This window comes from Hirsutella rhossiliensis (genome assembly GCF_020360975.1).
Source record: "Hirsutella rhossiliensis strain HR02 chromosome Unknown scaffold00004, whole genome shotgun sequence".
Taxonomy (NCBI): Eukaryota; Fungi; Ascomycota; class Sordariomycetes; order Hypocreales; family Ophiocordycipitaceae; genus Hirsutella; species Hirsutella rhossiliensis.
Genome location: NW_025408670.1, coordinates 4,253,494 through 4,281,245, shown reverse-complemented (window position 1 = coordinate 4,281,245; position 27,752 = coordinate 4,253,494). Strand labels below are relative to the sequence as shown.

The window sequence follows — 27,752 nt, the reverse complement described above, 5'->3', positions numbered from 1 at the left end:
GCAACAGCGACCTAAAGCTGCGCGCATGAAGAAGCCCGATGCCGCAGATGATTCGGAATCAACCGCAGCATCCAGTGAGGACGAGTCGGCGGAAAAGACTAGCCCCGGGGCGAAAGCGGGCGCCGGGGCCTGCAAAGGCAGACATCCGGGACTGGGAAGCGTTCAAGCCACGAATGAATAGTCGGACTGTATTAGTCAACGCGCGGGTAAACCGAGGCTATCGAATACGCGCCCTTGTCGACTGTGGATGTGACTGCTATGCCGTGATCGACGAAGCCCTTGTTCGGAAGCTGCGGATACCCTTCGTCGACTCGAAACCACGAGAAATTGGGGATTCTCAGAGTCAGCGAAGAGTGTCATATCCCCAGGGTCGTGGCTGTTGTGGTCGAGACAGCTGGATTTGACGAACGTGTCTTTGCATACGTGATCCCAAGCCTGGGCCAGGACATGTTCCTCGGCCGGCCTTGGATGGAGAGAAATCACGTCGTGTACGATGCTGCCAAGCAGCGAATGTACCATGGGAGGGCAGGTGTGACGATACGCCTCATTGGGCAGGAAGAGCCCGCCAAGATACGCGCGATTCGAAGCGCAAGACTCGTGTCGGCAGCCGTATTCACGGCGGAGTGTCGACGCGCAAAGAGACGCAAGAAGTGCAACGCGATCTCGATTCATGCAATCAGTTTGTCGGATATAGAGGGCGCTTCAGCCGAAGCCGCCAGTCGATCCGAGCGAGAAGGTCCCGGCAGAAGTGCTGAAAGAATTCCGCGACCTATTCTCACCAGAAGAGGCAATGAAGCTGCCGCCACATCGACCGGGTGTGGATCATGAAGTCAACCTGCAGCCTGACAAGAACGGCAACGAGCCACCCCTTCCGTGGGGCCCACTCTACAACATGTCACGAGAAGAGCTGTTGGTCTTGCGAAAGACCCTGAAAGACCTGCTGGACAGAGGATTCATCCGAGCGAGTAGCTCAGCGGCTGCCGCGCCGGTGCTGTTCGTGCGGAAGCCGAATGGAGGGCTGCGATTTTGTTGCGACTACCGAGCGCTGAATGCAATCACCAAGCGCGACCGATACCCACTGCCCTCATCGCGGAGACCCTGCAGAATCTGGCCAAGGCTAAGTGGTTCACCAAGTTGGACGTGGTGGCCGCTTTCCATAAGATCCGCATGGCTCCGGGACATGAGGAAAGACTGCATTTCGCACGAGGTTTGGGCTCTACGAGTGGCTCGTGTGCCCTTTCGGCCTGAGCGGCGCCCCGGCATCATTCCAACGATACATGAACAGTGTATTGCGCGAATGGCTGGACGACTTTGTCACAGCGTACCTGGATGATGTACTGATCTACTCGAGCGGTTCGAAGGCGGATCATGAGGCTAAGGTGCGACGAGTTCTCCAAGCACTCGCCGACGCTGGGCTGCACCTAGACCCAGCGAAGTGCGAGTTTTCGGTACAAGAGGTCAAATACCTTGGGTTCATCGTCAACGCAGGAAAGGAATCGCCTGCGACCCCGAAAAGCAGCGCGCCATCCGCGAATGGGAGGCCCCGACCACGGTGAAGGGTGTCAGAAGCTTTCTGGGCTTCGCCAACTATTACCGGATCTTCATCCCCGACTATGCCAAGATCACGCAGTCTCTGGATGCCCTGCTTAAGAAAGGAACTGCCTTTCATTGGGGACGAGCGGAGAACGAGGCGTTTCAGGAGCTGAAGCGACGATTTTGCGAGTCACCGGTGCTCAAGCAGTGGGACCCGAGCCTCCCGACCTTTTTGGAGACGGATTGCTCAGGCTACGCATTGGGAGGCGTCCTGTCGCAGGAAGGCCCAGATGGACGTCGACACGCATGCGCCTTCTTCTCGAAGCGACTTTCGCCAGCGGAGTACAACTATCCCATTCACGACAAGGAGATGCTTGCCATCATGAGATGTCTCGACAACTGGAACGCCGAACTTAGGAGCTGCGGCCCATTTACAATCCTTACCGATCACCGCAACCTGGGTATTTCGCGACACGCCAGAAGCTCACGGAACGGCAGAGCGGTGGGGCAGCCAATTTGCCCCAGTTCGACTTCAAGCTCGAGTATCGCCGGGGAAGGGGGGCTGTCGTGCCTGATGCTTTGTCCCGCCGTGAACAAGACAAGCCACAGGGCATTGACGACGAGCGGGAACAAGGAAGAATGATACAGTTGATACCGGATAGTGCCATTCCATCATCGACAAGAGCATGTATCAACGCGATGAGTTCTGACTGTTCAGAGGCATCCACCCTGCCGAAGATGAAGGTCTTCGAGGTAGCGGACCTGCAGCAACTCTGGGACGAAACGGTGGCGAAGGACTCGATATTCCGGGCAGCCTATAAGGCAGTCCGCGATCGCGAGCGTGCCTTCCCGCCCTCGCTGGGCCTGAAGATCCAGATTTCAGAATGTGCGATCGACGCAGGCAAAGGCTGACATTCAGAGACCGTATTTGGGTGCCGGGTGGATCCGGAGAGGAGGGTAACCAGGAGGAAGCTGAGAAAGACCAGTTGAGAACCCGCATTGTGCAGCAGTCGCATGACTCTGTTGCGACCGGTCATCCCGGCAGGGAAGGTACGCTGGCTATTGTGGCTCGGCGATTCTACTGGCCTGGGCAGTCCCAGCTGGTTCGCCGGTACGTAGCCAATTGCGACACCTGCGGCAGAGCACACATCTGGCGCCAGTCGAAGGGGATTTCTCAAGCCTCTGCCGATTCCAGATCGACCCCGAAGCCATTTGTCCATGGACTTCATCACAGATCTGCCGCCTACTGGACTGAGCAAGGCAAGGTACCTGTGGGTGATTGTGGACAGACTGACAAAGGCTGTGACCCTCGAGGTGATGGACAACATGGAAGCTGAGCCGTGTGCAAACCGTTTTCTCCAGTGTCATTACCGATTTCACGGAATGCCACGGTCCATCGTCAGCGACCGCGGGAGCAACTGGCTAAGTAGGTTCTGGAAGAGGTTCTGCCGTCTTGCAGGTGTCACGCAGAAATTGAGCACGGCCTATCATCCTCAGACGGACGGAGGCCAGAGAGAATGAACCAGGAGATCGAGGCCTACCTGAGAGCCTACGTGTCGTACGTGCAGGACGACTGGGAGAACTGCTCCCTGCCGCGCAGCTGGCACTCAACAATCGTGAATCCGCAGCGACCAAGATCAGCCCCTTTTTCGCTGAGCATGGTTACCACGTCGATCCCATCAGCGTCGAGGAATCGGAAGAGCCACCGAGGCATAGAGAGGAAAGCAGAGCTGATAGCCTACTCAGTCGCCTGCAGGAGGTCAATGAGTACATGCAAGCAGTGATGGCCTCCTCACAGCAACAACAAGAAGAGGCTGCCAACGCAAAGCGACAGCCTGCGGAGCGATTTGAAGTTGGTGACAAGGTGTGGCTCTCGATGGCAAACTACAGATCGCCACGACCGTGCAAGAAGCTCGACTGGCTGCATCACAAGTACACAGTCACGAAGGTAATTAGTTCGCACGTTGTTGAGCTCGATGTTCGTGGCTCAATTTACCCGCGATTTCATGTTGACCTTTGCGGCGGGCGCATCAAGATCCGGCTCCTGGCCAAAGGTAGATGACGCACAGCCACCACCGGTACAAGATGAGTCCGGCACGGATCTGTGGGATGTCGACGAGATCCTCTGCGCGAGATGGAAGAAGCGCGGACGAGGAATTCAGGCAAGCACTAGTGCGATGGACGGGCTACGCAGAGCCGACTTGGGAGCCAGTTGAGTGGTTGCAAGGAACAATTGCGATGAAGGCATTCGAGGACAAGTACGGGCCAATCAAGACCAATGATGGCCCTAGGGAGAGGTACGAGACGCTGGCAGGAACGCAAGAACCCCGCAGACGCCGACCTGGTCGGAGGGGACAAGGGGGGTAATGTCACGGGCTGTGCCCGGCTGGTGAACCCGGTTGTACCGGGTCCGGTGGGTCGTGCTCGGTGGCAACACCGGCCGCTCCGCGGACCCAGAAGCTGCGAGAACATTCCGAGAAGGGCAATATAAGCTCGCACTCGAGGCTACGCCTCGAGTTCAGCTTCTTTTCCTCCTTAGCTCTAGATAGACAACACCTAGGCACCTGCTTGTTGAATAAACTCCGGGCCAGCCTTTCACAGTAAAGCACTAATAGCGAAGGCAAAATAAAGTATAGGGACTTGCGAAGTAGGCCAAAGGTGGCCGAACCTAAGCTATCGTGCTGCAGATGGATGGCTGCAACATGCACCTCTGCTCTGTCTCCAGACCTGCCTTGGTTGTAGTTGCCTAGCTTGAAGGAGCAGTCTTGAGCTGGCCAGGCGGTGAAATTAAGCGGCGCTTCTATGCCGTCGACGGCAACCGATAGGATGTCGCTAGAGTAAGATAGCTTATAGGTGAACTGCTTGCCCAATGGCACCTGACTCATTCTGAACCTCTGGGTGTCTTGCTGCGGCCCCGGCTTGATATCGAAGGTAATGTTGCCCTGCTGACTATAGTAGATGGCCGCAAGGGGCTTCGCCTGAGCAAAGACTTGGCCGATAGCCGTGCCGTAGGTGCCGTCGTCGGCTTTGGTGACGGCCATTGTCACCTCGAGAACGTTTGTATCTCTCGAGTTCCAGGCGGCATTGCGACCGTCGTTCTTATTCACCTCGCGCAGCTCGGTGCGGCAATGGCTGCTGCCGGGCGTTGTCACGCATCCCGTTAGACGAGGGTTGCCAGGAGCCACGAACACCATTGTGCCCGACGACGAGTCGGTGGAAAAGTATTGGTCGGAATAGCCTTCACAGCCTTGCAAGTCCTTACTTCTGACCACATCGAACCCGTTGCTGCCGGTCGGTAGCTGCAGGTTCCAGGCTCCCAAGTCGAAATTGCCACCCGGGGCGCAGTTCATACGTAGGGCGTTGGACCGGGACAACAAGAAGGTGCAGAGAGCCGAGCGGAGGATAAACCGCATCGCAGAAACAATGCGTTTTGCGCGATGGAATCGTGGGCGAATAGTCGGTGATATGTGTCAAGTATTATTTCAGTTGGGGGCATCGATGTTTACTTATAGTTAAAAGGCAGTTCCGTGCCATCCCTGTTATATTACTGGGCCCCCAAAAAAGTCGCCCTTGATTTATTAGAGTTTCAAGGGGCCCGAGTTAGGGGAATTGGCACTGCTTCTACTTCGTGAATTCCGGCGCATAAAAAAATAAAGCAAGGGTGGCGCCGCAAGGTACTTTAAGTATGACGCAGTAGATAGATGCTTTGGAAAAGAGATTTTATCGGAATACCTCTATAATTGAGTCACCATGTACTGAAGCATAGACGACCGCTTCCATAATGGTTTGATTTTCGCCGCAACGTTCAACATTTATTCCCAGGTACATACATAAATTTTACCTGTATTCAATCGGCCCGTTTGCTCGAGGTACATTCCGATAAATACCAGATAGGCCTTTAAGGCTCTTTTCATATTCAAAGATGTAGACCAAAGGGTTTTTTTAAAAGATATCTCGTCCGGAATGGGCTGCTATACCGACGTGATAATAACGTACGATTTAATGTTTAATAAAATGCGCAATAACGTCGCTGTCGCATAACTAAGAGCCAAGCGATTCTATTGCCACGAAAACCGGTGGACGATCTGGGCGTGGTTGGTAAGCCGACCATCCCCCCCCCACTCTGGTAACCCGCCCGTTGCCTCCCGTTCCATAGTGGTCCGACCATAAATCTATAGCCAGCTTGACTTTTAGGTGTCTTTGTATCTAACCTAACGATCTTACATAGGTAAGCTGCTACCTTTTTAAATAACTCTAATTCCTAACTTAACCTAATGAATGCTATAAAGGAATCACGTGGTGATGGCTTACTGGTCAGGTTGACTTTTAGGTGCCTTTACCTATACCTGACAGAACTATAAATTTATGGCCAGCTTGACTACTACGCACAGTCGGGTTACCAGGGGGCGGGGGTGGGATGCCGGCTTGACCATATACTCGAGGGGAAAGAGGCCTATAAGCGGCCTAGGTGGCGACATCTTTAGACAGACAGCCAACTATCAACTTGGTCAGTCACTCAATCGACTCATCAGTTGCTGCCCTGGTCACACTCCAACCTTCATGCCCAATTGCATTCTCTCTTCGCGAGAAGCATATGTAGCCAAATTCATACCGCCGTTTGGATGGAGAGAGAAATCATCTTTTTATCTACCATGACCAGCCAGGTATTCCTTGACGAGGACGTGAACCGACTTAAATTTACCCAGTTATGTTTTACTATAGCGATAGACTTTCAGTTTTGTATGCATCTAAATTGGGTATAATTCCTCAGTACGTCAAAATACGTAAAACCGATTAGTGAAGGATAACCCGTGATCCGAGAGTTTCTGTATGTCGGTGTTCTGTGAGTTGAACGATATTCATGCGCCCAGGGAAGGTTAAATCTCAAGTACTTTGTAAAACTAGAGCTAGTGTAAACACGGCAGTCCTTTTTGTCCATCAGTGCCACGGATACAGCACCAAAACAAGCGTGACAGAGATGAAGTGGAATTTCCAAGAAATGTGGAGTTCAGGAAATAGTGCGCAGGCATGACCATTGCGGGGATACCTGTCGAGTGGTCGATTCCAATAGGAAACCTGCCATGAATTATACCAAGTGAATCGCCATTAAACCCTTGGTCGCAAAAAGTGTTGCCGAGAAGCTCAGTCTATAGGTCTTCTACCATGTCCTTTGGGAGAAGAAAGAGCAGGAAAGAAAATGAGGGGAAGAAAAAGAAAGCCGCCGGGTGCTAGAGCTCAACGCGGCAGCGGCGGCTGTTGAGTGGTAGAAGAAGAGGCTTGCGTCGAAGGCCTTTGCGAGTCGCCAGAAGAAGAAGCCGTGATGCCACTCATTCCCCAGACAGCGTTGCCCAAATTTGTTACCACGGCGGCAAAGACTATAGAGGACATGATGGGCGAGACCAGTTTGTTGATGAGGAAGCCAACAATGAGCTTGTGTATCCTTACCCGCAGAGCGCGTTGTATCACCATGCAGACGCAGAACCAAAGTGCCGGGAATTGACCGACAACCAGCAGGGGTAAGATGTCCATAAAGCTAAATTCGATGACCAAGGCGCGGATAAAGAGAATGGTGTTGAGAATGCGATAGTAGACGCACGTTTGGCGCATGATGTGTAGAAAGGCGAGAAAGCGAGTGTAAAGGATCATGTTACGGCCACCACAGTAGAAGAAGTTGTTGAAGTAAGCGTTGGAGCCCCAGCGGCGACGCTGGTGTAGGTAATGCTTAAACGACTGGGGCGCCACCGTCTCCGACACGGCATCGGGGACGAAGAGTGTACGCAGCCCCTTAGACTGGCTGAGCATACAGTACGTCAGCCGACGGTCGGTGCCCAGGTTCTGGACTTGATGGTGGAGCACCCAATTCTCCTTGACGGGACGAGCGAACATGGCTATGGCGCCGGCCATTTCTTTCCGGACGGCGATCATGGTCACGCATCCAGGGAGGCAGGTGACCTTGCCGACGAAGCCCTCGGCCCAGCGGCGGACGGATTGACCGTAAGCATATTGCAGCAATTGGAAGAAGTTCCAGGGCGACCACTCGTATCCCGGCTCAAACTCAACGAGGACAAGTCCGCAGGCGGCGATGGCTTTTTCGTCGCGGGCGAGACGGTCGATGAGCTTTATCATGCAGCCCTCGTGGATGAGGGAGTCGGCGTCGGTACAGAAAATCATATCGAAGGAGCGGAAGTCGGTCTCGGCCGTGAGGGCTGGGAGGACCGTGGTCCAGATCTCCTCGCGCAGAAGCCGAGTGTACTCGGGCATGTTGTCGCGCGGGTGGTTAAAGAGATCGTGCGTCAGCACCAAGCTGTCCTTCTTGCCGCTGTTCTGTACTTTTTCAATCAGGATGACGGGGAGGTCCTGGAAGAAGAAGCCGGCCGTGACCTTGAGAATTCCAGACTTCTGCTTGAGCGAGAGGTAGGGGCGCTGAAATTCGGCAACGACTCTCGAGAACTCGCCCCTGATATCTTTGGGCTGGCCGTCGAGGACGATGGCAATGACTTGCTTGTGCGGGTCGCCAACATTCTCTCGGAGACCGCGGATCGACTTGAGCATCTGCTCCTCGGACTCGTTGTATGCCGGGAGAAGAGACAGAACCCATTGACGGGATACGGGCTCCGATTTGTGGAAGAGACTGGCCACCGAGGTCCACGAGAGGCAGAGGATAGTTATAATCGCCGACAGGCAGTCTTGGAGCTTGAAAAGGAGGACGAAGACGAGCGTCGCCACTCCGATTTTGGCGAACAGGGTCACGGCGGCTAGGCCGAGATTAACGACGAGGACAAAGATGATGAAGACGGCCCGTTGGGTTCGCAACTCGGTTCGCGTCAGCTTCCTAGCTGGATTGAGAGGCTGGGGGAGGATGGGATAGCCGCACGCGGCCCGGCAAGCATCTGACTTTTCGCCATCGGAGTCATGACGCTTGTGGTGAAGAATTGAGCTGTCGCTGAAGCTCGAGCACTTCTCCCGAGCCCACTCGGTACTCGGGCTCGTTGCCCGGCCGTTGGATGCGGAAGGGGTACACTGTTGAAACTTGGGCCATGGCCTCGTCAGAGCTTTTGGTGGCAAGTCTTGACTTGACGGCCACTGTATCGGTAACTTCCAAGTCTGCTCCTTTTTTGTGACGGCTGTGACGGGCCGGGGAAGCGTGTCGAAGGACATGGCCAAGAGGCGCTGACCAGCCTCAAGGATGGGACAAGGGAAAGATGATGAACGAATGTAGAGGAGTCGGGGAGAATTAGGGGAAAAGTATTAAAGCCATAAAGAAAAAAGAGGCAAATGATGGTGATGGAACAATGTGCAGAAGGCAAAATATGGCTAGGGGTACACCTCTTCGTATCTAGGCAGGAAAATAAAATCAAAATGCCTGGTGGCGAGGAAAGAAGTTGAGTCCCGGCATCAAAATCATTGAAGACAAAGACATGAATATGACTCGGTCAAACATCGAATGCTCATCTCCCGGGTGCGGTATTCAAAGCTGGAGACTTAATCGTGAACAGCAAGACTTGATTCCTGTATTCCTGGATCTGAATGTCGGCCCGAAGCCGGTGGCCTGTGGGGAGGCCTCGTATTCGATGCGCGGGCTTCAGAACACTGCTCCCTGTTCTAGAAGCCCTCCTGCATCCCATACGCGCAGCGGGCCTGGCATGGCTCTCATGCCATCACGAGAGAGGTCAGATTACTCTTACTCCCGGCTCTTGCCAGACTCCACTGAAAAATCTGCTGGTTTCCGAGGAGTGGTTGGTATGGATCTTTGTCGTTGCGTTATATTGGCCAGGTACCAACCGGGGGCATCATGTGGGAGTTCAATCTCCCCTTTTAGCCCCTGTGCTCCTGGCATGATGAGGTTTGGAATCGAGGGCTTTTAAGCCCTGACTCATGGCGCACGGCTCGGGTTGGGTCCATTGTTGGGCGTCAAAGTTGTGCTTGAACAGGGAGGGAGGTATTCTTGAGTGTCTGAATCGTGAGGAAAGGGGAAGTGGGTGTGTGGATTTGTGCGGTTATGCACTCGTAAGCCAGAGTTTGGGGAAGCCAGAAGGACGGTTGTCTATATGCCTTGGATACAAACTGGGCTGGAGTTCTCGGGATAGCTTGGACGCCATACTCGCTGTTGAAAACGCCTGGCCGCGCGTAAGAAGGCGGAGGCGGGGAGGCGGAGGTAGCACAGGTGCCGGCGAGCCACTTGGGTTTGTTGCTTGTCTTGGTATAAACGGCGTGCATTACGCCAAGTTCTCAGTGGCTGTACTGGCTGTAAATTGAGGTTGTGCTTGGCATGACAGGCGGCCACGTGCAGCCATTGGTAGGGCTGATGAGCGTCCTTGTAGTATCTCGGCTGTTCGGGGAGCCGGATTAATAAGAGAACCTTGGCTATTGGACGTATAAGCCAATCGATCGGTTGCATGTTCGCAGAAGAAAGCCCATGCGGTGATGAATAGGTGGCAAACTCGTGTACCGTATGCTTCCTAGTGGTCGAGATCCCTGAATGCTACCAGTTTGCAGCCTTAAGACCTTTAAAGGGGTAATCAATCCATTCGACATACAGTAGGCTCCACAAAGGAGTCGATCACGCACGCGCGGTATTTTTGTGCAACTACTACTTAACTGCAGCCTGCCAGATGGATTCGAGGGCAACAATAGGCGAGTTCTGCCAAGCCCAACATGCCACGCCCTCGCCAAGGCCCTTGTCGACGCCAAATCACGCCAAGTCATGCGCCTCAAGTCTTGTCCTCTCCACTCGTGCAATAATGGCGAGGCCGAATCAGGAACCGAGGCCTTGCTATTCCCGTCATAATTGCATTAAGCATCGTCGATGACTGTCAAACTCAATTCCACTATTTACTAGTCTGAACGAGGAAACAGACAGGGAAAACGTCCTTGGACTGGAGCCGATTTCACAAGACAAGGTGGAGGCTGGCGAGTCTTGCTGGGCGATTTCCCTCAAGGAGCAGGTTGCGCCGCACAAACTCCGTGCATGGAACAAACTCGACGATGATTGCAAAATCAAGGAGGGCCTCGACCTTTGCGTCTCCAAGACGCAGCCAGTCAAGTGCAGAAAGCGTCCCTATACGGCGCAGAGGGGCGACAGTTGTGCCAAAATTGGTCGGAAATTTGGCGTCACGCTCGACGACATGAGCAGATGGAACCCTCCCCTGCTCGGCACCAGGTGCAGCATTTTCCCCGGCCATAAGATTTGTCTTGATGGGGGCGACGCGTTGGGGAAGGACGCCGTGCCGGCCCAGAAGGACAACGTGGTCGAGCCGCCAACGAGGCTCACCAAGGGCTTCAATACAACCAGCACGGTCCAGCCCGCCCCATCTAACACGGCGACGATTGGCGATGTCGTGCTTGGGCCCGACATGAAGTCTGAAATCAGGACGCTGATGATCCGCTACGTCGGTAATGTCACGGAAGAAGAGGCTGAGCCGAGTGACGAGGTCGTGATGCCAGCGCCGGCCCGGGCGCAGACGATAGCGAAGGCGATAGAGTCGGCGGAACGGGAGCCGACCACCTCAACCACGGCATCGAGCGTTCGGATCCAGTTGCTATTGTCGGCTTACATGATCAGCAAGCAGGAGATGAACAGCGGTTGCTCAACCTGCCTTCCTGGCGCAGTGAACAGCCAGGGCAGCGCGCACGCCACTCACCCTCAGAATGGTGGCCTGCACGTTAGCCACAAACCGGACGAGAACGAGCTCCCGGCGTCGGCACCGACAGTCAACTACCAAGAGCGGGTGCACATGGCGGCAGAACTACATGTAGGCAACGGCCACGGCCAAGGGGACTCCAAGCCCCCGGCTTCTGGAGGGGGAAAGACAGCGTGTTAAACCGGTGCCAATTCTCATATATCCTTGCGAAGGAGCAGGCGAGGGGCAGCAACCGATGGAAACCAATTTTTTGTCTTCTACCTTTCTCTTCAATTTGCTTCTTTAATACATCACCGGTAATGCTCTCCGATTTCTCACGCCTTTTCCTCGGGCAATGTCTCGGATTCGCTGCCTTTTACCCAACACAAGTGATAATGTCTGTTAGGTCGTAACTGCCGTACAAAGGTACAAGTAACTCGCAGCGGAACTCCACCCCCCCCCCCCCGCATGGCGCCCCCGCATGGCGCCCGAGTGCCCGAGTTCAGCCCACAGACAAGGTGGGATCCACTTCGGGCCTCGCTTAACTTAATCTCATTTCATCTCGCGGGGTTTTTTTCGTTGCTACATTAACGTGGCTAGCGTACTGTACGTAGCCAATTCGCATTTTATAGTGGAGCTACCAATCTTAACTACTGCCGGTACCTCCTTGGCAGCTGTCACGTGTCAAAAACAGTTCTAATAATTATAAACAGTCACTTGCAGCGTTATCTGCTGGAGTGTGCACTCTATGTACTCTTTGCCTAGCACAATGACGTGACAGCGGCACTCGTGGTGGGGGGGAGGCGTGAGGTGGAGGCGGTGGTGGCAGACGTCTCAACAAGCAGTGCACCCCTGCGGCGGCCGAGGTTGAACTTGTCAAAACATAGCAAATACCACTTGACCACTAGCAAAATAGGGGCACCCCCAGTGGAGGTTTTATTGTATAGTTTATAAGTCTTGGTCCTGCTGACAGAACCATATCGCATCATCGATACACCGGCGGTGCTGCCGAGAAATGTTTAGAGGACAACAGGTGGGCACAACAGGGCCGAACCCGAGGCCGTGTGTTTTGCACGCTCCTCGACGCGACAACCCCAGCCAGTCTGGATTGCCCGCCCGGACCGGGCTGCTCTTCTAATTACACGGGGCCACGGGCCACTGATTGCGCACAACAGAGGCGACCTGACGGATGTCGTCACCTTTGGCTCCGTCTAGTATCTACCAATCAATGCTGGAAACGGTCCGCAGAGCATCCCTCCCATGCCAGGCAAGAAAAGGAGCCAGGTGCCAGCCAAGGGCCATGCTCCCGACCATCCAATCTTCGAGAAGGGCGATTGTGCACATCCAGCTGGTCACCCTGGGAATGACACGGAACTGCCCGGTGCTGGCGACAACAATCCCCGCGCCGGCCAGGTCAGCACGTCAGTAGCAACTCCGGAAGCGAAGACAGAACCAGTGCAATCCTGACCGTCGACCGACACTAAGGCAAGCATTGCATCTGCATCGGAAAGAGGTCATGGCAAAACTCCGGCTGGATCACGTGCCTCCGCCGCTGTGGCCACGCGTCTTTCATCCTCAACGCCACCGTCTCCAACTTCGCCTCCATCTCTGTTGCGCTCTGGTGTCACATACCGCAAGCTTCCCCGCATGAATCCCCACGATCGTATCCCCAAAGCCGACCCAGCGGCCGCCGACTCGGCCGAACAGCTTTATAGCTCCATCAATAATGCATATCCCGGCGCCCTAGTCGACTTTGAGGCCAAATGGCAGGCTTGGCAGAAGACTTGGTTCCCAGCCAACAGTCCTTCTTCATCCAGGTACGTTCCATGCAGCTGATAAAGCCAAGACGCATTTCGGTAATATCAGCGCTCCCGATAGCTGTTGTATGGTACCCGAGTTTGATAACCTCGTCGTGCTCGGGCCAAAGATCGTACCCCTCGTCGTATAAGCTGGCGAGCAGGTCCGACAACTTTAGAGGCGTTGATCTATGTATGAGCACGCCAGCTTGCCCGCTTGATATAAATGGAGCTAACTGATGTAGATAATGAACTCGAGAAAAATAAAGGCTACCTAGTGGACCCCAGTGATCCCCTCAACTATAACGTCCTACAGCGCCAGGCCAATCTGATCGTCGATATAAACTACGAGCGTAATAAACTCGTCCAGGCGCGCATAGAGGCCTTGAAAGCGCACTGCAAGCGAAGCCATGTCCATAGCAACTCGAGCATGGATACTGAATGCGAAGACTACGACGGGCTACGCGAGCTAGGTGGCAGCATCATCTCCCACCTGATGCTCGCGTCCAAGGAACCCTCAGGCTTCTGGTTCGAGTTGCTACACGAGATGGTACATGGTTTCGATAGCAAAACGGGCCTGCGGATTATCAATTTCAAGGAGCAGTACGCCGCGTGGAACGAGTGGTTCCAGAAAGGAGAACACGGCCAGGCACCCCGGTGGAGCAACGGTATTCGAGCTATCGCTGGGTGGCCTAGGCTATTCCAGGCTCCAGTATCGGCATTAGATGGCCAGAGGTAGGGTTCACCAACAAACGACCTCTGTCCAGTTGCACAAGCACCAACTCTACTAAGCAAAGCCAAGAGTTATAAACAAGGCTAGATGGGAGCCTCACATGTGTTTAAGGCAGAGATAATTAATGCCAAAAACTATGATCGTGCTCAGGGGAGAGTGAGGGAGTCTGGCCAGTAGATGCCGGGGTAGGTAGCTAGGTGATAGGTGGGTACATGTAGGCACGGGCATCTCTATTACTGACTGCTAGGTATGACGGTGACCTTAACTAAATGTTGCCCTGCTCTGTAGGCCCAGGTATATCCTATGGCCCGTAGGACCGTAAGCTTCATAAGCCCCGTGACATCACAGTGGCCTAGGTGTGTGTGCTCAATCCAGCCGGTATGTCTCCTGACAGTCCCCTGACAGAGCCTTGCGCTTTTATTGAAGAGAGATTGGAGTTAATAATAACATATCGACTCAGCGTTTCTAAATTGGGTATATTAATGGCGCTACAAAGTACATGTATAGAGCACCCCAATGACGCTTCATGCTGAGAGAGTCCACAGAAGGCATTCCGGCGCAGCCCCGGAGGTACTGGACGCATTGCCTCATACCATCTACAGAAGGAAAAATCATGCATCGCATGTTTTCAAGGGCCCCAGCTCTGGCAATAATGGCGGTGTTTAACTTATGGACACATGCGTGTTGACAGAACCTGCCGGAAGTGTTAACTGCTTTACAGAGTTCCCAAAAAGGATAAAAGAGATGCGTGCCATGCTTTGGATAGTAGCATTGAAATTGCTCATGAATTCCTTCGTCGCCCACCATATAACGTACTATACTGTCCGAAGTTGGGAGGGAGACGCTCAGGGCCTACGAAGATGAATGAGCTCGACGTTCGGCGCCGCATCCAGCATTACTTACGTGAATGTCTTGGGAGGTAGGGATTCCCCGAGCGGAAGAGACTGAGGCCCTAATGGGGTCATAGTTGCTCTTTGAAAGCCCGGGAGGGTCAACCAAACGTGAGGACATTACGGCCAAAAACACGCAATCAAGGAGAAGCACATGTATGTAGGGAGATTAAGCCCTCAGGTTTCACTTTAATTTTGAGAAAACATTACCTTACGGCAAGTCGTCGTAGCACGTACAAAATATTCTATAATTATAGGCATTTTGGGCTATACAAGGTCCCATTTCTAGAAGCCGTTTCTTGTACCGCTAACCTCGGTCCCCTAACGCCCGCTGCTCCCATCAGCGCTTCCAAGCAACCGTCCAGCATGCGCCAGAAGCCCCAGAAATTTGCTCGTCGGGCGGCAGTTTCACTTATTGGGAGCTTGATAAGCAACGGTCTGGTGCCCTACACAAACAGGCCTGAAAGCCGACAGCTCTTCGAACAATATTGGCAGCGGCCTTGCAGCATTGCTCTGGATCACAAGAAGCACCAGTCACAGCCGACTTTGCCCAATTGGATGCATCGGTGAGCTGCTTATAGAAGGCCTAGTGCTCGCTAGGGGCTACCTAGATGCTGAGCAGACAAAACCGTCCTTTATCGAGAATCCAAGATGGGCCGAGGTACAGCCCGGTCAGTGCCGACGGTGCTATAAGACCGGAGACTTGGTGAGATATAATGCGAATGGGACTGAACTTTATCGGTCGCAAGGATACACAGGTCAAGTTTCACAGTCGCCATATCGAGATGAGAGAGATCGAATACCACTTATCCTCGCACGACCGCCTCAGGCAATCGATGGTGACACTATCCGCTGGTGGGATATACGCGCAATGCATTACGGCAATTTTAGTGTTAAAAACGATAAAAAGAACTGAAGCATAGCGACGGCGAGCTTACGGCAGTCACCGGTCTTGCTCAGGAGAAATCTAACTCAGAACTGCCACAGAGTGGTATATTCTTGGAGCTAAATTCCAGGGAAGCCTTTTATAGGTTCTAGAAGATAGAACGGCCTAGCAGAACAGCCCTTATCTTGTAAAATGTGATATGCAACCTCGATGGTGATATCTCTCCGGGTTTCGATCGTGACACGGGCGGCCCGTAAGGCGGGTACATGCATCGTTGACGCCGTCGCCGGCAACTGCGACGACATTGTCTCCTTTGTGAAACTGGTTTACCATGCGCAGCCGGCCATCGCGCGGTCAAAGAAAAATATTGCTACATTTGACACGGTACTCCAACTTAAGCAGCAAACCAAGTCGGTTACCGGTGGATGGTGCCTAGCGCATGGCCTCGGCCGACATCTCCGACTTCTACTTGTGTTCGTCTCGCAAAATAATGTTGGCGCGCTCGTCATTCTTCGACAGCGTTGCTTTCGGCCTCTGGGCCATTGGATACAATCAACACCGCCAGGCCCGCCTGTCAATGGACCCATGCGCAGGCTGTGTAACTTGACCAAGGGTTCAGGGAAGATACGTGAAACCCCTCCCAAGTTTCACGAGCCCGAGGCCCAAGGGCTTAGGCGAGGGAGGGGAAGCCGGAGGTCAGCCAGGAGCAAGGCGACTCCACGACAGAAACACCGTCTGCCTCAACAAGTCTTGACGCAGATGGGTGGATAAGTTATTAATATTAGCCAGTAATCCGTAATCATGACGGATTACGTACTAGGGACCCAGAACTAACCGTATCCGGGATCGATTCATCGCGGCACACAAGTTTATTTCCAGGATCATTGAGGGTGCTTGTTGACCCGCACGGTTGCGGAACTTCCGGCGTCAAGCCGCCATCGCCATCGCCATCGCGGCCGCCCTCGACGCCTCCTGCCAATGAGGGCCAATTCTTGCCCTGCTCAACTCATGTGTTCGGCATGGCGCGCAATATCTGGGCGATCCCTTTGGAGCTGTCCAACTTCAACATCATCCTGGCCCTGCTAGGTGGCTTTATCTCGCTCTTTGGCCTGGTTTCATTTCTTCTTAAAGAGAATTTTTATCTCTCCGAAGCCCGTGAGTCGCCCATGGCATTGGCTGTCTTGACTACAGCATAACGAGTGCTAATAAGCTTTGCGCCCAACAGTCATATCGCTCCTCGTGGGCGTCGCGTTTGGACCAAATGCCGCCAACTTCATCCGGCCCAAGGCATATGCCGAATGCTACCAGAGCGGCGTGTCCGAGATTGAGTGTCAGAGCAACCTAGACAGCATCACGCTCAACTTCTCTCGGCTGGTGCTCGGAGTGCAGCTTGTTCTGGCTGGTATTCAGTTACCCAGTAAATATCTTCAGAAGGAATTGAAGCCCACCCTCCTACTCATCGGGCCCGGCATGGTATGCATGTGGCTGGCCACCAGTCTGCTTATCTGGGCCCTCGTAGGGACACCCAGCGTTCTGCATGCCCTCGCCGTCGGCGCGTGTGTAACGCCTACGGATCCGATTCTCTCGGCCGTAATAGTCAAAGGGAAATTTGCCGACAAAAACATTCCCAAGGATCTTCAAGACCTCATCGTCGCCGAATCGGGTGCCAACGATGGACTTGGCTACCCGTTTTTATTCTTTGCCCTTTACCTCATCAAGTACGTGGGCTCGGGGGCCACGTCTGGCAGTGCCAAGGACGCCATGGGTCTCTGGTTTGCGTTTACCTGGGGGTATACAATCATATTTAGCATCGTCTACGGGGCCGTGGTAGGCTGGATAGGCAAAGAGCTGCTACACTGGGCGGAGGAGCGCAATTACGTGGACCGCGAAAGCTTCCTCGTTTTCGCAGTCGCCCTCGCCTTATTCATATTAGGCACCTGCGGCCTGATTGGGACCGATGATGTCCTCGCCTGCTTCATTGCCGGGAATACCTTTACATGGGACGACTGGTTTCGGCTGGAGACCGAGGACGACTCTCTGCAGCCGACTATCGATATGCTGCTCAACGTTACTGTCTTCCTGTGGTTCGGCGCGTCCCTTCCTTGGGAGCTTTTTGGCAGCAACGCTGTTGTCCCAACCTGGCGCCTTGTCATTCTCGGCCTGCTTGTCCTCATCTTCAGGCGGTTGCCGTGGGTATACGGCATGCACAGGTGGATTCATCAAGTCGAGGAGGTAAAGCAGGCAATCTTCGTGGGCTTCTTCGGTCCCATCGGAGTTTCCGCCATCTTCTACCTGTTTATCAGCCTCAATTTCATCGACGAGCACCTGAGCGACGAAAAGGGAGTGCCGCGAGGTGATGTCAAGAACCTCGGTGAAACCTTTCAGGTCGTCGTCTGGTTCCTTGCCGTGTGCAGCACTGTAAGCAACCCCCATCTTTCTCAACCGTGCCGCACTGACGCCGTGGCAGGTGGTCCACGGACTTAGCATTCCGCTTGGAAGGATGGGCTATCTCGCGCCGAAGAGGATTGGCCGCGTCCTGAGTGAGAGCTTGAGTGACGAACCGCAAGCGATTGAGGCCCGACGCAGGATTCCCGTCATCGGCAGGTATCTTACCGGCAAGATTGGCGACATGGAGCCCACTCAGCCCAGGCACATCCAAGGACCTATAGTGTCAGCCGACCCCCGTCCGCTTTATTCGGCGGTTGAAGTTCCGACCCGGGACCGAGCCGGTATCGCACCCGGCGCTGCTGGCCATGCGGAAAGTGATTCGGGGACCGAAATCCCCGTTCGGCGGGAAAGGGAGATTCGATTCCCCGATGAGGCTCATGTTACACTCGAAGACACACGAGATTGATTACGCCCGGTGGTTGTCAATACGGGCGCTCAATGCTATGGTACATGTTCGCTCGGTATTATAAACGCCGCTTTTGCCTCCTCCTTTTTCGTCTCTTTGCGGGGACTCATGGGCTTGAATTATTAGCAAGCTAGTTCGAAGGCTACTGTGTTCCCATACTGTCCAGTGTCACATCTACGGCGACTGAAGCGGCGCCTGCTGTTAGTGGCACGAGGTGTTCGGTGGGGGATGAATCGTGGGTCGCATCATTGTGCGTCCGGACGGCTTCCATGCTTGGCATCCCTTTCTGCGTCTTCCTCCGAAGTGTAATGTCGGACAGGAGCCGTCGGAGCTTTAACACCTTAGTGCGAGGACAAGTGAAGGTAGCGAGCCACTCTCCGTACAGGCAAGCACGAGTGAATTCTGAGGCTCTCACTTCATGCCAAATGACTTCGCGATGCGGCCCTCATCGTTGATGCTTCCGTCTTATCCATATCTTTGGCCGATAATCTATACGTCAATCAAATAGCTCGTCTTCATTGCCGAGAACGACTTCTTGTTGCCCCACCGCACTGGACCAACAGGCAGCTCCAGTTGCTCCAGTGTTCCTTCAAGGCTCCTCTCCAGCGCCTCACATAGCTCTACACGGCCCGCATATCCTCATCGTTCCTTAACAAGCTTTATTTTCCTGCCGTCCCGCCTTTGGCACCGACATCGATGACGATTCGCATCACCGCCATTCCCTACAAGCCGTAACCCTTTCTTCGCCGCCGTCTGTTGGTTCCAGACCCATGAACTAGGCTGGACAACTGGCATCAAACTGGGCGAGATACGGGTGGAGCAATAGCAATCAATTGCATTCCTTGGTCAGAAAGGTGGCTTGCTACCAACGGCGTGGACTATCGCCTTTGTTTACGCCCTGGACATGACTGTTGCTTCGCGGCGCTCCGGAGTGACGGCAATGTGAGCCGGATAGCCTCACTGCCCGAGTTTATTGGTATTTCCCATATGAAAGCCATGCCTGCCATGTTCAGCGAGGGAGCCACGACTTAGAATTGCCTTACTGGCCTTCGACAATGCTCATCTAAGCCGACTCACTCGGAAGTCACGACTCAGTTCCCGTCTCAAGGAACAGCAGGCACTCGAGCAGAGTTCGTGTTCTAGACCCCAGAAGATGGTCTTATTATGACCACCATAGGTTGCGAGAGTGTATGCACTCATGAACGCGCGTCTTTGGTAGCGTGGGGCGCACATGCACGGGCATTCATGATTCGCTTGAACAACCAGTCCGGGGCACACCGGAGCGGCACGTCACCGTGCAGGTACAAAAACACAGTTTCTATCTGACCAACAGCATCATGCCGTTGCAGTTGCTAGGTCCTGGCGGGTCGATTGGAGGACATGGCTGGAGGAACAGGACAGCGGTTATGGCTCATTGCGAGACTTCATGATAACCGGCATGTACTTGGAGGAGAGGTCGCCTATCCGGAATATTCCCGACTGCGCAGGCTGTTGCGTTACGTGGAGGAGGCTCCATGGTGTGTTCAGTCGGATTCCCTATCCTCTGGTGCCGATGTTCCTATGTCATTGAACAGATATGTGCCGCTCTTCACCAACAACGAAATAATCTTCCAGAGGAAGTGTCGTTGTATGCGTCGACGCAGGCATCGCCATCCACAGCTTGGCTTACCTGCATGTCTCTGACTGGCGACTTGCGCAATTGCAGCCGTCGGGGTTTTTAAGCTATATACTGCCTCTGCCTCGTCTATATCCAACAGGCTTGACGCCTTTGCAGCCATATTTTCTACAGTCAACGTCGCCATTGTTTTTGCCCGATCTCAAGCTACATACTGCCTCTCTTCATCATGCCGAACTACGATACATTCTATGACGCCTAAAGGGGTATATTACGGACCAGAGAGCATTATAGGCAAATATATAGAAGTTGGCCATAGGCTTAGCATCATAGGGTGCGCCTACCAGTAATAAATGCAAGTATACGAGAATGTTGATGCACTATGGTCACGCTATAGAAAGGTGCCAGTGCGCGTCGTGCGAGCGTTGTAACTCGCCTCGGACATCTCCGCTAGAAAGAGGTTTGGAACCAAGTTTGTGAGGTACGAAAGAGTATACAAGGCATGTTCATTGCAGCCATTAGATGAACGGTTCCTCTTCACTGCCAAATTGATAGCACTGAGCCCACTCCAATCTATCGATCCTCTTAATAAGGTAGCAATGTTAATTCTCTAATTACTTGCAACTGTTAATCAATCCATAGATACGCAATCATGGCCTGCACCAATGAAGGTTTCGTCCGATCTCATTTCGGGTGAACTGTCTGCGGCGACAAACGGGTCCATACTCGTTGCTCAAAGTGGGAGAAATACCACGGTTATTGCACCTGTTGAGCCAAGGAAGAAATAGTAATAGAACAGATTCAAGGCCTGGCATACACTACACTTACCAACGGTAGTTGAAGAGGACAGATCAATTCGCGAGGGCTTCGGATCTTCAAATTCTACTTTGAAACAAAAGAAATTGTATTTAAACCTAAGAACGTACTATCTCTGTAGTCAATACCTCAATTCCACACCCCCCTATCTTGAATCACGTTTTTCTCTCCCCATATTAGATTTCATTCGACCAAGACTGATCCTCATCTTGGAAGGTTTCAAGGCCAAGTTGATTACCTACAGACTCTTGATTAAATTACTGAGCTCCGTACCTTCTTCACAAGAATGTCTTCCGAGGGAACCATCTAGATTTGCTCGCGTTCGGTGGGCTGCCAGAGCAAGTCACCCCATCAGTTTGACCGCTAGGGGTGGAAGGATAACATGGCATGGGCTCGATTAAATAATGTATCGCCATATTTGATAGCAACAGCCATGCTGGATAAAGATATCAATTACGCGACGCCTTCAATAACATTCTAGAGGATATGGACAAAGCAAAACCCCCCATGTTCCCATCGCACTACATCGGCCGGGAACCTTTTCTGATCATTTGTACCATCTTCCACGCGTGCTCGAAAAGAGTTAACTTCTGGCCGAAATCTCTTGGTCGAAAGCCCAGGCGCCGCACAACGTTGAATCCGCCAGTACCAACATTCATGGTCTGCCCCAGAATGATGCATTCAGAGACTCCCTCGATCTGGTCAGTTTTCATACCAGCGACGGCATCAAACAAATGATCAGCCGTTTTCTCAAACGAAGCAAGGTGCAGCACACTATCCCTGGTTTTGGCCAAGCCGAAGCGCGTGATGCCAAGGACCTCCCCCTTATAAGTCATCACGTCTGCTAACAACTGCATGTGCCGGGGATCGATACCCATGTATCCCATAACTTCGGCGATCTCGTTCGCAATGGTCGTCCTGGCTGCCTCAATGCCTAGCACCTGAGCACACTCCATCACACTATTCGTCCGAGTGCGTGTACCGGCTACACCTTCTGTTGTCATGCACGCCCGAAAACCATAGCCCTCCACTAAGACTCTGTGCGTGTTGTCCTCAGAAGTCTCAATCAGAGCTCTCGTAGCTTCAGGGTAACCAGAGATCGGCACGGTTGGAAGCTTTCGACGAAGAGCGTTGGCCCTGAGCAGCATATCGCCAGATTCCTCTGCTGCTGAATTGCTCTGGTTCCTTCTTCTTACCGGCGTGTCGGTCGCGTTTCTGATGCGAATAATGATCCTTTATTTATCAATAGTCAGGTCTTCCAGCAGGATCTTTAGGTTTCGTTGTTGGCAGATAGCTTGAGCGATATCGCTTGTACCGATACCCAAATGCATGTCTGTCAACGCATTGCAGTCCATCTGGAGGATAATGTGCCCTTCATCGGGGTGCCATTCAAGCTCGATGAAGTGAAGGACATCAGCCAAATGTGTCTTCTCGATGCGTGCTTTGACGACCCGTGCAGCCTCAATTTGCCAGTCATTAAGCAGCGGACATGTGATGACCGGCGTACTGATGGCTTTCGACGCATTGATGATCTCATTGATGCGAGGCACGCCCTGGGTAATGCTCATGCCAGCTACACCAGCAAAGTGAAAGGTTTTCAACGTCATCTGGGTTCCAGGCTCGCCGATCGATTGGGCTCCAACGGCGCCGACGGGGTGACCGGGTTCGACATGAGCTCTCTGGTACTTTTCGAGACAGAGCTTGATGAAGAGTCTAAGTGCTGTGGCCGATACCTTGGCTGTCCGGTTGACATGGTCCTGAGATGTCTTCGCCATGTACTCGTTGGTAAACCCAGCGACCTTCCGTACTTTGCACAGCTTTGAAGCCAAGCCATCAACGTAACCTTCGATCGATCGGAGGAAGTTCCGTCCACTGTCGTGTTCATCAACTGCGTAATCGCTGGTATCTTCGTATTGAAGATCTTCGTGTAGAAGACCTTTGCGTGGAAAGCGCCGACGTTCCATCTCGAGCATAGAGTCGCAGAGTGCGCGAACCTCGCTAGGGCTTAAAGAAGGTTCGCAATTATCCAGAGTCAAGCTCTCGGCATGGGTCCAAGTCCGTTGGAACTGAACTGGTGTGCCAGAGCCTTCCATATCCACGGGATCAAGATTATCAGCGCCGAAGCGAAACTGCACAATCTTACCGCCAGATGTCCGCACCGTATTATCGTACTGAGTTGAGAGATCTTCAAGAGACTTCATAAGTCTCCGTGACATGTACCCAGTTTCTGCAGTCTTAACCGCTGTATCAACTAGACCCTCTCGTCCAGAGACAGCGTGAAAAAGAAATTCGGTGGGGAGAAGCCCTGAGTAGAAGCTATTTCTCACAAATCCTTTAGAAGGGGGTTGGCGAGCGTTTTTATGGAAATGTGGTAAACTTCGATCTTGGAAACCATCGGGGACTCGCTGCCCACCAATGATCTGTTGGCCGACGAGAGCCACCATTTGGGCTATATTGATATCAGAGCCCTTAGAGCCTGACTTAGCCATAACCAGTGGGGCATTATTGCGACTGAGAGTGTTAATGCAGTATTGGCCAGCTTGTTGGCGGACTTTGCTGAGTACGCCTGAAATGGAATTTTCTAGTGATTGTTCCATATTGCATCCAGGAGCTTTTTCCAGTCTTCCCGCTTGAAATGTCTCGATAATATTGTCGCATTTCTCGTACGCGATAGAGACGAGCTGTTGCTTCTTTATCCTTAGACTTTCGGTTGGGCAAACATCGTCAACGCCGATAGAGAAACCACGATTCGCGAGATACCGGGCACATAACTTGGCCAAGCGATTCATAGCTATGACAGCTTCATTTGGCCCATACTCTCGGAGAATGACGTAAAAAATAGAATCTTTCTTCCCTGGTCCAACGGTAGACCTATCCATCTGACCGCACATGATCTCGGAATTGCGAATAACAAGCCAGCCATCATTGGGATCCATATCAGGAGATTGACCAAGCCGCGTGGTAAAACTTTTGCATTTGGCGTCAAAGTTGATCCTAATACGGGACTGCTTATTTGGCCGCATTAGAATGTTGAATATTTGTTTGCCAGTCCACAATGATCTTGGCACGAGAATTGCTGGTGGCGGAAGGTCTAGTGGAGTTTGCTCTAGCATATGCATGCATATAGAGGCAAAAGACTTGCGATCAAAGAAGCGGTCCTTACTGCTTAATAGAAATGCAGCAGTAATAAAGTCTTGGGTTGCTGCGATGATAGGCTCTCCACTCTTCGGAGTAATGAGGTTATACTTAACGCCCATTAGAGTCATAGCTTCGGCACGGGATTCTTCTGTTTGAGGAACGTGCAAATTCATCTCATCGCCATCGAAATCGGCATTATAAGGATTGCATACGCACTCGTTAAGTCGAAATGTCCTCCAAGGTCGGACCTTAACAAAGTGGCTCATAATACTTAGCTTATGAAGCGACGGCTGGCGGTTAAACAGCACAATATCGCCATCTTCGAGGTGACGCTCGACGATATCTCCGATAGCAAGCTCGCGAGCGACGGACCCAGAATCAGCAAACTTGAGAGATATCTTGTACCCTCTATCACCCTTTTTCAAGACGTATTGAGCACCAGGCCAGACGTTTGGACCGTTGATGACACATCGCCGTAGTTTCTCAATATTCTGTCGCTGGACTCTTTCTGGATAGGTTAAAGTCTGTGCAACAAGCTGAGGAACTGCCACTTTATCGACATCGAGATTTGGGTCCGGTGATATAACTGTTCGGCCAGAGAAGTCCACTCGTTTTCCGGAGAGGTTGCCGCGGAATCGCCCTTGCTTGCCCTTGAGACGCTGGCAGACACCTCTTATACTCTTCCCAAAGCCAGGTTGCTGTAGGCCTGGTACATCACTGTTGACATACATGGCCATTTGGGTTTGCAAATATTCCCATTGCTCCATGATAGTCTGAATAGAAGAGCCTTTCTGTAGTGCGGAGCGGATCATGCCGCTAACCCAGACAATATCGGCGATTTTAGTAGTCAGGTCGTCCTCATTGCTGGCATTGTCCTGGGAGACAGAGGGTCTTATGCATATAGGAGGGGCAGGAAGATATTGCCAAATGAACATCTCGGGCCGATTCTCGGAAGGATTTAAACCAAGCAGCTCACAATCTACCAAACTAACACGTTTGAAAAGGTTAAGAACTCTTAGTGGGTTAAGATCTTCCATGGCCTTACGCAAATGCTTATCGAGCTCAGAGTTTTCGCGGCGAGCTTGAGAAAAGGATTCGTTAAATGCAACCTTACTTGCCGGCGGTGCTTTCTTTGCGGAAGTCGACTTATTAAAAGACGAGAACTTGTCGTGTACGAGTTTGAGCACGCCAACTTTGCGAATTTGGCCGTTGGTAGAGCCACATTTAAGGCAATCCTTGGCTTTGCGGCATTGCTCATTAATCCTCTTACATATCTGGGTACGGCGAAGGTTGTCGAGATGCGGGTGTCGTAGCTCTTTGAGGAAGGCCTGTCGATCATGCTCTCCAAGCAGGACGCAACCACAGTTCTGCAACGCGGTCAGGTCTTTTTGCGTTCATCGAGCTGAGATTGCGACGATATGGAGTGATTACGTACTTTGCAAATGTTTTGCAACATGGAGATGATGAAGCGCAAATATCCGATGTGAAATGCCGGTAAGGCTAACCTTATATAGCCGAAATGACCGTTGCATTGCTGCAGCGTGTCCTGGCACGTGGAGCATCTCCCGGTCTTGCTCGAGGTGCCCTGCGATCAGTCTTCCGTCAGCGCTATCCCCTATAGGTTCCCTGAGTTACCACTTACCAGCCGAGAATCAAGAGGCCCATTGCGATACGGAGCACGGTTGTTTTCGATGTCGTACAATAGTCTATCAGAGACCTCGACGACGGCTTGATTTGCGACATCTTGAACGGATCTTGTCATCGTGATGATAGATGGTTAGCAAGCAATATTGCGAACAACTTAAAGTATGGATGAACTCACTGTATGCCAAACTTGATTTCTTTGAAGCGCTTGGGCAGCTTGTCGACAAGCTGCTGCTTGGCGGGAACGTCAGTTACACGTATCATGGTCCAGGTTGCATCAGAGATGCCAGGGGTGCCAGAGAAAGAAAGGCGAAACCGTCAAAATCGAGACCCTACACCTGATCGCTGGCTCATTGACCGTAGGGAATACTATTCAGGAGGTGGAGGTTTTGAGGGCTGAAGCCAGCATAAGCTCCAGATCCCACTGCCAACCGTGGAAGATGACGATGGCCTGTTTCAGGTAGAAGACGTTGACTCCCTTTAATCGTCCCGTGCGCTTCCCCCCCCCTCCCCCTATCTAAGCTGTATTATTAGGTATAGCTGCAGCCGCAAACGCATGGTACATGATTGCAGGCGCAATCAATGGGCATAAGCAAGTACTGGCCGTTAGCGTACAAAGCCAATAACACGTAGCCCGTGACTCACCGCCTATAACACTATAGCCTTGCGGCATCGCAATAGAATAGCACCACGAGGGGAACAGCCGCTTGGGGAGTGTTTAAATGGCTTTTACCCGCTAAATTTGGCTGCCGTGCAAGTACATTATTGCCTTACTCCTCCAGCTGAAAGAACCAGGCACCAACTGCCAGGTCCCTTGGTCTTGGGGGCTCCGGTCTCTACTAGAGCACTTTCACAAGGAAAGGTGCAAGCTTAAGACGCAGTGTCCCTGCCTTGCTCTCTTTGGATCTCTTAGATGCGGCGAAGCTACCTAGGCCTATATTAACGTCAGCTACCTAGCTTACAGCATACCCCCCTTCTAGCATATCCCTACCACCCTCGCGCCGATATTAATATTATATCGCAACCGCGTTTTCTCCTACATCTTCTATCTAATAATTATAAATAATATACTATTCGAATTATAATACCTTAAGCTTTTAAATATACTAAAGATTAGCTCTAAGAAGCCCTTTTTAATATTAGAAATAGGATACTATAGAATTATTTTTATATTATTACTCGTATATAGCCTCTAGGGCTATAGCGAGGCTAGTAGGGGCCTAGGCCTCTATTAGTAGTCCTAGCTAGCTATAGAGCCTAGGGGCTTATAACTAATTAGGGAAAGGGTAGCTATAAAGGCAATAATAAAGGAAAGGTTAGTCTAGTTCCTCCCGCGCGGTATTTTTCCTCCTTAAGGGCCCTAGGGCCCCTAGGTTACTCCTTTTCGAGCTACTTAGCTATCCCTATCTCTATTTTAGCTAAGAAGGTTAGAAGGGCTTCCCTTCCTTCCTTAAAGCTATAGAGAATAGGTAGGCTAAGGGCCCCCTTCTATCTCTTAGAGGTCTAGTAAAGGACCTCTCTTTCCCTCCTATAGTTCGGGCACCTTAAGATAAGGTGCCTAGCTATATACCTTCCTTAGCCGCAGCGGTAGTCGTCTCGGTCTACCTTATTAGTCCTTTTTAAGAAGGAAAATAGGAAGCTAGCCTTAAAGAGGAGCTAGTAGAAAGCTAAGAAGGTCGGCCTAGGCCGCCCTATAAGGTCCTTTTCCGGGCTAAGGGCTAGGCAGGGGGTCTTTTAAATAGATATATAGTACTTACCTAGGCCCTTAGCCCTAGGGCCTTTAGCCGCCTTAGTAGCCTAGAGGCCCTTTTAATAGTCCTTAGTAGCTTACTAGACCTTTCTTTATAAGTAGCTAATAGAGATTAAAGGGGTCCCTTAGGTAAGGGCCCCTAAGCCTCTTTTAGCTAGCTAGTTAGCTAGCTCGTTACTAAAGATCCCTAGGTAGCTAAGGTATTAGTATAGCTATATATTATAAAAGGCTTCTAAGCTAGATAGGAGCCTTTTAATATATATAGCTAGGTCTAAGAAACCTATAACCTTCCTTATAATAGCTTAGCTATTTATAAAGATATAGGTATCTATAAGGGGGTTAAGGGGGCTAGCTAAGCCTTAAGGGCTAAGGCCTCCTAGCTAGGTCCTTTAAGACCTTTAGTATCGCGAATAGCTCTATATTAGCTACTTTAATTAAGGGCCCTAGGTTCTTATAGTACGCTTTAATAAGCCTATT

At 52.1% G+C, this 27,752-nt stretch overlaps 8 protein-coding genes across 8 annotated transcripts; 3 read left to right on the top strand and 5 right to left on the bottom strand.

The window, feature by feature from the left end:
* Positions 1 to 790: 790 nt before the first annotated feature.
* Positions 791 to 2,445, top strand: HRG_04728 (reverse transcriptase (RNA-dependent DNA polymerase) domain-containing protein; the record flags this gene model as incomplete). The annotated part of the gene is made up of 6 exons (XM_044863199.1): positions 791 to 873; positions 949 to 997; positions 1,064 to 1,133; positions 1,186 to 1,435; positions 1,489 to 1,994; positions 2,252 to 2,445. The coding sequence occupies 6 exons, from the start codon at positions 791 to 793 to the stop codon at positions 2,443 to 2,445; spliced, it is 1,152 nt and encodes a 383-aa protein (XP_044721813.1).
* A 1,457-nt stretch (positions 2,446 to 3,902) lies between these two features.
* On the bottom strand, positions 3,903 to 4,883 carry HRG_04727 (alginate lyase domain-containing protein; the record flags this gene model as incomplete). Its single annotated transcript, XM_044863198.1, has 1 exon — positions 3,903 to 4,883. One exon carries the CDS (start codon positions 4,881 to 4,883, stop codon positions 3,903 to 3,905), a length of 981 nt encoding a protein of 326 aa, XP_044721812.1.
* A 1,885-nt stretch (positions 4,884 to 6,768) lies between these two features.
* On the bottom strand, positions 6,769 to 8,572 carry HRG_04726 (chitin synthase domain-containing protein; the record flags this gene model as incomplete). Its single annotated transcript, XM_044863197.1, has 2 exons — positions 6,769 to 8,451; positions 8,507 to 8,572. 2 exons carry the CDS (start codon positions 8,570 to 8,572, stop codon positions 6,769 to 6,771), a joined length of 1,749 nt encoding a protein of 582 aa, XP_044721811.1.
* A 2,086-nt stretch (positions 8,573 to 10,658) lies between these two features.
* HRG_04725 (uncharacterized protein) lies at positions 10,659 to 11,354 on the top strand (the record flags this gene model as incomplete). The annotated part of the gene is made up of 1 exon (XM_044863196.1): positions 10,659 to 11,354. One exon carries the CDS (start codon positions 10,659 to 10,661, stop codon positions 11,352 to 11,354), a length of 696 nt encoding a protein of 231 aa, XP_044721810.1.
* A 5,123-nt stretch (positions 11,355 to 16,477) lies between these two features.
* Positions 16,478 to 18,312, top strand: HRG_04724 (sodium/hydrogen exchanger family domain-containing protein; the record flags this gene model as incomplete). The annotated part of the gene is made up of 4 exons (XM_044863195.1): positions 16,478 to 16,613; positions 16,684 to 17,668; positions 17,762 to 17,876; positions 17,926 to 18,312. 4 exons carry the CDS (start codon positions 16,478 to 16,480, stop codon positions 18,310 to 18,312), a joined length of 1,623 nt encoding a protein of 540 aa, XP_044721809.1.
* A 2,952-nt stretch (positions 18,313 to 21,264) lies between these two features.
* Positions 21,265 to 21,891, bottom strand: HRG_04723 (RNA polymerase rpb1; the record flags this gene model as incomplete). Its single annotated transcript, XM_044863194.1, has 1 exon — positions 21,265 to 21,891. The coding sequence occupies one exon, from the start codon at positions 21,889 to 21,891 to the stop codon at positions 21,265 to 21,267; it is 627 nt and encodes a 208-aa protein (XP_044721808.1).
* Positions 21,892 to 21,978: 87 nt separating this feature from the next.
* HRG_04722 (RNA polymerase rpb1) lies at positions 21,979 to 22,518 on the bottom strand (the record flags this gene model as incomplete). Its single annotated transcript, XM_044863193.1, has 2 exons — positions 21,979 to 22,428; positions 22,477 to 22,518. 2 exons carry the CDS (start codon positions 22,516 to 22,518, stop codon positions 21,979 to 21,981), a joined length of 492 nt encoding a protein of 163 aa, XP_044721807.1.
* Positions 22,519 to 25,030: 2,512 nt separating this feature from the next.
* HRG_04721 (RNA polymerase rpb1) lies at positions 25,031 to 25,789 on the bottom strand (the record flags this gene model as incomplete). The annotated part of the gene is made up of 5 exons (XM_044863192.1): positions 25,031 to 25,044; positions 25,152 to 25,248; positions 25,317 to 25,466; positions 25,524 to 25,635; positions 25,704 to 25,789. The coding sequence occupies 5 exons, from the start codon at positions 25,787 to 25,789 to the stop codon at positions 25,031 to 25,033; spliced, it is 459 nt and encodes a 152-aa protein (XP_044721806.1).
* Positions 25,790 to 27,752: the final 1,963 nt, after the last annotated feature.